General features: G+C 33.4%; 1 protein-coding gene across 1 annotated transcript; it reads right to left on the minus strand.

The window, feature by feature from the left end:
- Positions 1-1,985: 1,985 nt before the first annotated feature.
- LOC120076602 (oligopeptide transporter 6-like) lies at positions 1,986-4,899 on the minus strand. The gene is made up of 6 exons (XM_039030478.2): positions 4,414-4,899; positions 4,173-4,270; positions 3,490-4,059; positions 3,143-3,401; positions 2,850-3,032; positions 1,986-2,744 (listed from the first exon to the last, which is right to left on the minus strand). Exons 1-6 carry the CDS (start codon positions 4,897-4,899, stop codon positions 2,136-2,138), a joined length of 2,205 nt encoding a protein of 734 aa, XP_038886406.2. The 3' UTR covers positions 1,986-2,135.
- Between the last annotated feature and the right edge of the window lie 7,679 nt (positions 4,900-12,578).

Genomic DNA, 12,578 nt, shown 5'->3' on the forward strand with positions numbered 1-12,578 from the left:
TCCAGATAAGAACAGAATAAAAAAACAAAGGTTTTAGGAACAATACCTGGAGACCACTGTCGTAATAAGATGGGCTTGCCACCCAAGTTCCACGAACCATTCTCCAGCACCCAATCCTGTGACTCTACCTTCTGAAATTTAAAGATAATCAAACCGTTATCCAACAAGGTAATAGTTGGCATCTCTACACGTCCCAAATTCTTTGAATAAGACGAAAAATAACAGAATACGGGAGTTTGGCATCCACAAATTGACCAATCAGAGGTTTCTCCCACATACAGACACCTTCATCAATAATCTCCTCACAAGGTTCAACGATAACTTTATCATTTTCAACTAATGAGGGAATAAACTCCTCCAAATTACTCCTCAACTTAGACCCAAAGAGGCATGCCCATGAATTTCCCCCTTTCACGCCAGAACCAGAACCACACCCCTTCTCCAATCGAACCACCTTTGGACTAAACCCCCTAGCTAGACCGGTTTTAGGAACCGGCTCCTCCCGCTCACAAAGAACCTGAGTGTCCACCGAACGATCCTCACTTCCACAAAGCCCAGCCCGCGAAACCTCCTCACTGTCTGACTTTTACCCCCCAAGCCTCCCAACTCCGTACCAGCACCATGCGACCCACCCACCAAAGCCCCCACGCCTACTGACCCTTTCCCCAGCTTCCTTTGCACCATTCCACTCCCTTCACTTAGCCTCAACCCACTCCTATCAGGCACGCTCAATCCAGTTCCCTCAAGGACCACCTCAACACCCCTCACAACTTGGATTTCCTGCCCATCAACTAACCCAATACCCAGCCCACCCGGTTCAACCCTCACAACCCAAATTTCCTTCTTCAACCCAACACTCCCCAAACCAGACCCTTCACCTTCCTCAGTGCGACCGTGAGACAACCCAAAATCCTTTACCTCTGAAGAATGAGCACCCACTCCCACATCAATCTCCGGACTAAGCAGACAAAAGGGTTGACGAGCAACTCGCCCTCCATTCTTCTCCTTCAGTCTTAGAGGCAACCGCTTACGCACCATCATCACCAACTCTCACCGTTTTAAACCCACACCTCAATAAGATCACTGTCTGCCAACCAACAGAACCCAGCCTACCAGTCGACCACGAACACCTCTACCAGTCGCACACACACCATGTACAGCTTCAGTTGCGAACTCCTTTACCAGTCAATCGACGACGGCCTTCGAACACATCTACGAATCCAGGAACCCAGATGACCGGCGGCACAGCGGCAGGAATCCAGGAACACAGCTTCTGACAGACGTAGCAGCGGCGAAGAAGCTTTTGCAGCAGCTTTTGTCAATCCAGGCGAAGATGAAAGCTTTTGCAGAAGACGACCGATGATGACTTCATCAAGCTTTTGTTAACCGATGATTATCACAGTATTGAACCGACCCGTATTAAATGAAGAAGTGGCGGCAACCCTAGGCAAACCCTAAACGAAGTGGTGGCGACCTCCTAAAACCCTTTACCTTTTCTCCTAAAACATCACACCAAAGATAAATATTGGAATAGAAAAAAAAAAAATTAAATGTGCTAATATTTAATTACTATAACTTTATTCCTCCACCCTTCTGATCAATATTGATTAATATTTGAAAGTATACTATAAAATCGGTTAATAATTAAATGTGCTAATACCAAATATGTATACTATAAAATCGGTTAATAATTAAATGTGCTAATACTAATAACCTATATTCCTTACTATAATTGTTGACTTACAAAAATGTTTACTGTCTTAAATATTAATCAAATAAGTAGACATAATTTGGTTTAAATAAGCAATCATTCTAAGGGACATATTTGGTACTGTCATGAACGGTTTGATACTTTTTAGAAGCTTGGAGTTGATTAAAAAAAAGTTGTATACTTGAAATTTAAAAATCAAACAAAAAGGGCCATCATTATAGCTTAAAAATCAAATGAAAAGGGCCATCATTATAGCTTAAAAATCAATTAAAAATTAACCACAAAAAAACTGTGCACATGATTTGATTGAAAAAAAAAAAAAAAGAATCGTCAAAGGAAATTAATTACAACATGATAATTTACACCAGGGAGGGAGTAATGTAGCAAAAATAAAAAAGAAATTGCTAAACAAAGAAAGATAACATCAGAAAACAGGGCAGCCATCGACAAAAACTCCTTTGGCAGATGGGCAAGAGGCCAAGGGGCACCCATCAATATTGTTTCCCCACCAGTCAATGCCCTTTGATCCCAACGTAAGAAAGACGAGTATCGTAATGAAGGCAGTTCCAGCATCCAACCCACCGGACAAGATGTAATTGTAGCGCTTCCACCACTCTGTCTTGTATCTGAAAAGGAAATACCCAAACACGAAACCACAGATCAACCAACTCGTGAAGTTCACTGCGTTAGCTGGTGGCATCATCGACGTAGCCCCCAAAAGAACTGGCATGTGAATCAGGCGAATCCAAGTGTGCTTCGGAAACATCTTGTGTGCAATCCATACAAGCAACGGGCCAATCGCTCCACCAATGAAGAACCAATTCACAGCTCCATATTCTCCGAGATCTCCAAAGATTCTACGAGGCCCCACAAGCCCCCATATTACAGAAGCATCGAAGAACACTCGATCCATTGGGCAAGTCCAGGGGCTATTTTCTGGCAGCAGGTTGGTGTCACACAAATCTTGAATCGATCCCATCAACCACCAAGCAGTTCCAACGTATACTAACACTGCTATGATCGTCCCTACAACCTGCAGTAAAGTTTATTTGTTATGAGCAACTTCACACACTTAATTGGATGTCGTATTTGATATTGTAATATATATAATTTTAAGCTAAAGTTACAGAAAATTCACCTGGGCCATGAACATTGTTCTCGGTGGAATCTTCATGTAGTGGCCAAGTTTAAAGTCAGAGAGAAATGTTAGAGCTTGTGACATACTGATATATCCATACACCTTGAAACACATGTTGGCCACCGGACGTTCTGGATACGCATAACCAATAATGTATTCTGTAATAATATTCAAACCAGGTGTCTGCAAACAAGAAAGACATCAATTAGATTGAACATGATGAGTAAATTTTTCATAATGGATCTCTTTTAATCGAAACAATTATAGTTTGGATTTGGTATCCCATGGTTCACCTGATTTGTGGTAGCATTAATAATGCCGATGGGAAGGGTAAAAAAGAAGGCAATAAAACAAGCTAATAGTACACCCCACCAAGGCAATTGAAGTGATGCGTTGTAATATTGACAAGTAAAAACGGAGAGACCAATGTTAAGCACAAGGATGACAATGAACCACCATGTTGGTACTTGTTTATAAGCTCGCATAAGCTTTGTATGTATATCAATCTTTCTCTTCCCGCCAAAGGCACTTCTGCTTTGGTTCCACAAGTCCCTACATTTAATATATTAAATCAATCAATTGGACAAGGTTACATATAGTTTCCTATATTTTATAATTTGAAGTTTTGTGGATAGGTTACCTTCCATTGAAGAGAATGACATGGACAACTGTAGCAGAAAGTGTGGCAAATCCAAGACCATAAGTCATTGCGAAGAAAGTACTAAGATTTACAGGCCCAGTTGTGCTGTAAACACCTCGGTCAAGATGGAAATTAGAATTGACTATGCTTGAAATATTATAATGCAGACCATTAGCCATGAAAAGGCTGCTTGAATATATGGGAAACTTCTTGGCACCGTAGACATTAAACCAATAAGTGAGAGGTGTCATGACATACATCACGAGAACAAACCCCACTGCAACGTTGGCGGTAGCAAACCAAGGACTAACTAAGGGACTTCCAAGGTAAGATGAAATTGTCGACCAGTCTATCCCGAATGCACCGAGTCCAAGGCCATTCATGCCAGAACCCATTTGATGAAGGAAAAGAGATTTGGAATTAAACCAACACAACCAAGAGAAAGAGGTAAGCATCATGAAAAGATAGCCAGGAAAAATATAGTAGGCAAAGCTGCAAATCATGGCCAAGATAAAAAATTGTGTAAGAGTAGTGCTTCGTTTTGGTCTCTTTTCCTTCTCATGCAAAGCCCTACAAATCTCAAAAGTTCATTAATTAGAAATCTTATATGAACGCAAAGAATAAAAGCTTCATTCAACTAAAACAAAATCAATCTCAAATAGAGCATGATAATAAGAAGTCACCTAAACAATGAGACCTGAACCAAATTAGATGGCCACCACATCTCCCTTGGCTCAACCAAATATTTCCTAAAAATTCCAGCCCAACCGAATCCAAGAATCTACAACCAAAAAATGATATAAAGTTTATGAACATTGCAACAATTTTCACAATGAAAAAATTCATATCTTTTTGACAAGATAGAAGACAATATATTACCACATTTTAGACAGAGCCAATAAAAAAATGGATGAGGAGATTAACCTGAGTGGTGAGCATAATGAGCAAAGCAGGAAGGAAGGTGAGTTGTCTCCTATAGAGCAGCTTAACCGCTGTTAAAATGTGAGTAGCATAAACAGTGCCAGCACCAGAATTGGCAAAAATGGTAATCAAAACATGCTCCTTTACATTGAAGGGTCCAGGATTCATAGTGAAGTGGAATCGTGTGCCTTCGAAAAAGGGTCGAGTTGGAAGCGTCTTGGCCATCAAATGGCCAAGGGGCACAACAGCTATCTGTGCAGCAATCGAAGTAACGGACAATGGGTTGGATCTGTACCAAAAGAATTGGTTCACAAACGAGAGTATGACACAAGCTGCAATCCCCAAAACCCACATTCGAAATGTGAGAACTGGCAAATTTGGGTCATCGGTTTTCGATACCGTAATATCCACCTGCTTGATCGGGCACTCCTCATCGACAGTCACTTCCGCAGGCTCCGCACTTTGAATCTCAGATACACTAGCTGACATGCTAATAACTTGTGTTGTGGAGTGCAAGGTGACACTTTCCACTACGACTTCACTACAAAACCTGCATAATCAAACGAAAGTAAATCAAATTGGGAGATTAAATATGTAAAAAGGAATAGAATAGAGAATAATTCCTAAAGAAGTCAAGATTCTCTATTTCAATACATCCCATCGATGTTCAATATTTTAAAAGAATGGCCGTTATTTTAACAACTAATAAATCATAATTCATAAACCAAAGCAGTTACAATATGGTTTGTATTTTTTCAGCATAGGAGTTGAATTCTTATTTAAATAAAAGTTTTTTAAAATTAAGCCTATGGACTCTATTTTCATCTTTTAAAAAATCAAATCAAATTTTAAGAACTAAAAAAATATTTTCAAAAAATTGTTTTTGTTTTTTAAATTTACCATCCATGATAAAAAATGTGTATTAAATAGACTTAATTTTAAAAAACAAAAATTAAAAACCAAATGATTATTAAATAGGACCTAAAAATTTTCAATTTTTCACTTGGTTTTTTTTCTTTTTAAACTACAGTAAAAATGAGATAACCAAGTAAAGAGGTGATCTTAGGCTTCATTTTCACTCAAGTATAAATTAGCTTTAGTACCAAAAAAGAATTTTTATTTATTTAGTTTTTTTTTTACTACAAAAGTGTTTTCAAATCTAAATATATATGCTCTTAATCCCATACTTATGAAAAAAGAGAAAACCCTAAAAAAGTTTTTTTTTTTTTTCCTCATGGCTTTCTTTCTCCCTCTACTGTGGCTTTTAGAGAGACCACCACCTCCCCTAACCCATTCTCGCCGGCGACGACAGGAACCGGAAAACCACCATACAACGGGAGAAAAACCGACGACCGGGCAGCATTTTCGGCAGTGTTCCGGCAGCAGGAGAGGCGAAGAGAGAAAAAAAATAGAAAAAAAGGGAAAAAAAATAAAGGAGATGATACATATATTATAAAAGAGGAAGAAAAAAAAGAAGAAAGAATACAAACCTCAATCTGTTGAGCTTGAAAAGAAAAGGGTGAAGAATATGTTGAAGGGTTAAGACCCTTTATATTGATCAGAATGCTAATCCTATTTAGTTGGGGATTTTTATTTAACTTCACTTTAATTTCGATATCCATAACAGAATAGGATAAGGATTTTTATATTTTATTTAGATTCTTATCTTTTTTTTAGCGCAATATAATTTAAATGGGTTTACTCGTTTGTTTTTTTAATTGTAATCTTTAGATGCATTAATCGATTATTATAGATGTTCGCATCTTAAGATAATTTTGTTTTTTTTTTTCCCGGCAGGAATTTCTATTAAAAAATATCATTAATTTAATTTAATTTAATTTAAGCTACGTACTTTTTCTTTTAAAATTAATTTGAGCTTTTTTTAAAAATTAATATAGTTTATACTATTTTTATTACAAAATAATATATATTAGTTTAAAATTTTTATTCATAAATATTAATTCAAATTTAAATTTGAATGCAACCTAACAAAAAAATGATACATATAATTTACCATATTTATTTTTAATTAAAAACGTAAATAATATTTATATATATAAGAAAAAAATGAAGGGTACTAAAAAAGAGTAAAAAAGGAACACCCTCCAAAACCATTGATTTATCATTCATAAAAGTATTCTAAGATACTCGAAAATCTTTGGATGCCAAAGGCATATTACATGAAATGTAATAATCTAGATACCTACTCATAGAAATTTTGGATGCTCACGAAACAAAAGGCCCTAATCCGAATTGAATAATTTTTTTGATGTATTTTAAAATTAAATTATCCCTTGAATTCATTATACAATTATTTTCTAGATAATTAAAATTAATTACAAATTATTGAACTAAGGACAGATTATAAGTTGACACATGTTCAAATTGATATGCATCTTTCTTAAATACAATAGTTGAATTTTTAGCCAAATTTAAAAAAAAAAAAAAATTAAGAGCTACTTTTTTATTTATTTTTCAAATTTTGACTTGATTAATCATAAAGAAAGATATTTAGAGGTAGAAATAAGATTATAGGCTTAATTTTCAAAAACAAAAATAGAAAACTTACCAATGGACCCTATATTTTTAAAGTTTATAGTTGTATATACTAATATACATGTAATTTGACAAATCAAATATACTTGAAGATAGGAATCCATACATGCAAATAAATATAGTATCATAAAATGTCCAAGATAAAACTGCATTATTTTTCGAACATCTACATTCAACTAACAAATTCCTAGAAGATTGGGGTGGATTTTTTTTTTTTTTTTTTTTTTAAGTTAGGTATACGGCAACTTTCCCTCTTAAAATAGTTCATAAACGTAATTCTAGAATCCAAAATTTTATGTTCTTGAACGCAAATTGTGTTAAAACTTTAATCTTTAGTATAATAATAAAATGTTAGTGAACCTCACACTATTTTTAAAATTTATGATGTTATCAAGAAAGAAAAAATCTAATATTATCAATTAAGTATATATCTATTGGGTCTCGTCAGGCGCTATTTCTTGCCAAAAAAAATGATTCAAACAAAGATTAATAAAATTGTGACCGCTATATATTAAAGTCATCCCTTCTTTAGTCCTTCATCAAATTAAATGTCTTTTATTTATCACTAGATCGATCATAATGGTTAACCAAATTCAAAATTTGAAAATAACATTTTGAAAAGTAAGCCACAAACTAACCCAAAAACTAGACCAAAAAGGTATTTTCCCATTTGTTTGGTATGAAATATGGAATATGTCAAGCATGATTGTATAAGGAATTGAGATGATAATATAATTTCAAAATAAATGAGAAAATTAGCTAAATTGGGTCTTATTTAAAACTAAATCAATTTAAATTTGTGTTACACTAAAATAATTTGGATAAAATCCATGGAATTTGCCATGAATGGTAAATTCAAAATGTATAATTAGGAGTACGTTTTTTAACATATAAAAAATGGTAGATATGACAAAATTCTCAAATTTAAATTTTTGTTTATTCCGTATTCCAATTTTGCCCTTTTAATAACTTAAGTTTTTTAGTTTATCAATCAATTAATATACTACATTTAAAGTATATTAGTTGTATATTTTTTTCATTGATTTGTATATTTTTTATATTTTTTGTTTGCAGCAATATGAGTTATTATTCACTTTAATTTTTGCATTGCTACATTCTTTTATCCCTTCCCCCCCCCCCCCCCCCCTACATGATGTTATTCTTTTAATTTTAAGTACAAATGTACAATAGGTCGGAGAGATTCAACCAAAAACTCACTAACACTCAGTCTAGTATACTCATTTTGACAATTGGATGTGTTTGACATAATTAGAGGAAAAATGTTTATAAAAAAAATCATTTATCAATAACATATCAAGTGTATCGAGTATATCAGACATATACTAGTAGTGTATCAAGTGTATATCAGTAGTGTATCAAGTGTATATCAAATGTATATCAATAGTGTATCAAGTTTATCTTATAGGTTGAGTTTTTTTTTTTTTTTTTTGCTTTTTTTGTAAAATTAATAAGTCTAAGCTATGGACTTAATTTTTTAAACTTATTTTGCCCGTAATAAGCCCTAAAATCTAATAATATATGGAGATTATAATTGAATTGAATCTAAATAGTCCTTCTCCCAATGGTACTCCTATTTAATTGGGGATTTTGATTTAAGCTCATTTTCGATTTCATAACTGAATCGGATTAGGATTATTAGATTTTATCCATAAACTATTTTAGTATAACACAATTTTAAATTGGTTTAACTTTAAAACTAACCCAAATTGAATAATTTTCCAATTTATTTTTAATTTAAATTATCATCAGAATTCCTTATGAAAATTATACATAATTCAAATTAATCACAACATTACAAATTATTAAATTAGGGTCGGGTTACAAGTTGATACAATGAATAAATTAAAATTAGAAACAGAAATTGGCCAAACTACTCTTCTCATGAGATGAGTTTTGATCCCCATTCTCTAATTGTGGTACTAAAAAAATCTTAATATTATCTATTAAAGTTCAAAATAATTAATAATACCCTCTTGTTTCATTTTTTATGAATCAACAAGATCACTTTAAAATTTTTGTTTTTATTTTAAAATTCTAACAAGGTAGTAAGAAAAATTAAAGAGAAAAATAGAGTAAGAATTAAGATATATGATGAAAAACTACAATTAATGTAAAGAAATTGTTCAATATTTTGAAAAGTCATTAAAATATTCTCATGTCTCCGATCTTCCCTTTGAACTATGATTAACAATATTCGAACCAATGTACTGAGATTTGTTTTAGCCATATCTCCTCGATTTTGATAAGCAAAATAAGAATTAATGCAAATAAAAATTTATAATTTAGGATAAAATGTATTTTTTGTCCCCGAAATTTGAGCTTAGTGTCTATTTGGTTTCTAAAATTTTAAAATGAACACTTTAGTACTCAAGATTTGGAAAATACTCCTAAATGATCTCGGAGTTAATTTGACTATTAGTTGACTAACAGAAAAATGACATGGTATATTGAGTAGATAAATTTTAAATGAAGTGACATGGTAGGTGAGTTTTCTTTTCTTTTCTTTCTTTCTTTCATTCTTTCATCCGTCCTCTTTTCTCTCTCCCTTCTATGAAAATCAAATGGGATTCCTGTTTCCATGAAATGGCAAGATTTGGAAAATACTCCTAAATGGTTTCTATCTCCTTTATTTGTTTTTTTTTAAAAATATTTTTAATATATAATTTGAGATTCAATTGGTTTTTTTTTTTCTATTTGTGAAGAGAGGGGGAAGGAAGAAATTAATTTAGGAGTGAGTGAAAAATAGACCTATGATATTTTTTTTGGAGGAAGGCATGGAGGGGAGAGAGAAAGAAGAAGGGAGGAGAGAAATTAATGGGATCCATCACTACTACAAAATTGGATTTTATTGTTGGTTTAAAACAGACATTATAGGGGTACAATATCGGTTGAAAACCGACATCGAAGATTGTGTTATAAAAGATATTCAATGTCGGTTGTCTTTAATGTTAGTTTAAAACCGACATTATAGATGACCAAGAATTCAATGCCAATTATCTTCAATGTCGGTTTTCAACCGATATTGAACATAATCTTTAATGTCAGATTTTTGCCTACATTTTATTGATAATTGTCTATTATTAAATGTTTGTCATGGTTTTGTTATTTAAAAAAAATGCATATACTTTTTTTTTTTTTTTTTTTTTTTTGGCACTTTGGCACATGCAAATCAATAAAATTTTAAAAAGTGTATGCACTCCCAAAATACACTCCCAAAATATTTGTTTAAAATCAACCAAGCGTGTCTCACCACACACTCTTCAACATAATCCAAAATTCAGATCACCAAATTAGAAACACATAATTAGAATCAAATAAGAGAAAACGTGCAAGTTTTCATTTACAAATAATTTGAATCTAAGGTTAGCCACTCTAATTACAAAATTTTAAAAAATATGATAGCAAAACTACAAATGCAGAAATTACAAATAAAAAAAATAAGCTTCTCCCGCAAAAGTCCAGAATTATAACCTATAATTATAAATCCAAATTTAAGTCCAACCCTTAGGACCTAATTTCATTCACCAAAATAACCAGTTAACTCCAAATAGGTTATCCAAAGTGTTGCTTGATTCGAATGTCACTTCAAAACTACAACTAAGTAATCCAACCTACGAAAAGTTCAATAACAATGATTACAAACCCAAATTCCAGCAACTATATAACAATTCCAAAAGAGTTTCAAGGCCTCAATACCTATCAAAACGTCCAAACATCGTTAACTTTGCTAGACAGTGGCTCCAATCTCTTGAAATCTTTGAATTGAACATAAAAAATTGAAAATAACTCAATCATTAGACCAATACTTCAATGTGTAATAAATAACTATTAATACTAACCTCCAAACTTACCAAAACCTTGCCGTGATCGGTCTCAAACCTATTGAACAACTCAACTCCTTCCAATACTTCAATCTAACACAAAAAAAAGTGACAGATATTACTAAGTCAATGTCAAAACTTATTGAGTGTTCAAAAATCTTAAAACAAATCCACCAACATCGACCAAAATATTGTGGGTAGCAATAGAACAAACCCAATATCCAATAGCAAATAAGATATACCTCATATACTTATCGAAAATTTTACCGAAATCGATATTCATCTGTTGGACAGTACATTAATGTTCTCCAAATCTTGAATCTAAAGCCGAATCACAAAGAGCATCAATCAATTTGGGTAAAAAACTTATGGGTATTCAAAAATTTCCAAGAAACCCACTAAAGTAATCAAAACTCACCAAACTTACCAAAACCTTACCCAAAAATACAAGTTTCCAGCGAGATGGAAAGTAGATTTGGTGAGATAGAGTGAAGCCCGCGATTGAAAAAATCTGTTACAAAGCTAGACCTCGACGATGACGTGGATGATCAAGACAACGACGAGCGGATCTAGCTGGATCGATTTGACTGGCGTCGAAACTAGTAGCAAACAATTACAGATCTAGTAGTGAAACCCGAAAGGGAGAGGGACTGTAGCATTGCTGCACATGAGTGGCCACCGCCGACGACGAGATCTCCCGGATCGAGTTGAGAAGGGAAGTCGCTTGGACGACAACGATGAGAGAGAGATGATCGACGGAGCTGCTTCGCATGAGGGAAAAGAGAGATTGGACAAGGAAGGGAGAGATTGGGTGTGAGAGAGAGATCAGGAAGGGGATTTGGAGGCGAGCATTTGAGATAATTTTTAGGATTGCTCTAGGGCATTTAATCCTTTTACTTCTTTAAAATAATAAATCAACTATTCTTGATATTTTATTCGTGTCAAGTAAGAGATTATTATACTTGACACGAAAAACGTGTCAAGTTATGGTTCGTGTGAAAATATTCAAAACATTCCATCGATCTCCGCCTTTTTAACCCTTTTACTCGACATTTTTTTCCTAAAGGTCATTACTTGACATTTTTTCCAAAGAAATGTCAAGTAATTAAAAACTATAAGTGTAAGTAATGTAGATTTTGTAGTAGTGGGAAATAGAAACATTTAGGAGTATTTTTCAAATCTTGCCACTTCATGGAAATAGGAATCCCATTCGATTTTCATGGAAGGGAGAGAGAAAGGGGATGAATGAGAGAGATAGAAAAAGAAAGAGAGAGAGAAAAAAAACGAAAACTTACCTAAACATGCCACTTCATTTAAAATTTGCCATGTCATTTTTCCATTAGTCAAGTAATTGTCAAATTAACTCAGGGATAATTTAGGAGTATTTTTCAAATCTTGAGAATTAAAGTGTTCCTTTTGAAATTTTGGAGACTAAATAGACACTAAACTCAAATTTCGAGGGCCAAAAATGTATTTGCCCCTAAATTGTAAATTTTTATTTGCATTAATTCTTATTTTTTGCTTATCAAAATCCAGGAGATTCACATGATTAAAGAAGTCAAGCAAGCTTTAATTATAAATCAACCAGAAGGAAATTGGGAAATAAAATGCAAGTGGTAGGGTAATAAAAATGGAATCATCTACATTGCAAAAATCACAGAGTAGCAGCAAAATTGTTAGCATCTGATATGATACCAAGCCAAATTAGCAAATACATAAATAATTGAAGGAAACTGACCACATATTGAGGTTCTACACAGAAATAATTGT

The sequence above is a fragment of the Benincasa hispida genome, chromosome 4 (genome assembly GCF_027475165.1).
Source record: "Benincasa hispida cultivar pf3 chromosome 4, pf3_genome.v1.1, whole genome shotgun sequence".
Lineage (NCBI taxonomy): Eukaryota > Viridiplantae > Streptophyta > Magnoliopsida > Cucurbitales > Cucurbitaceae > Benincasa > Benincasa hispida.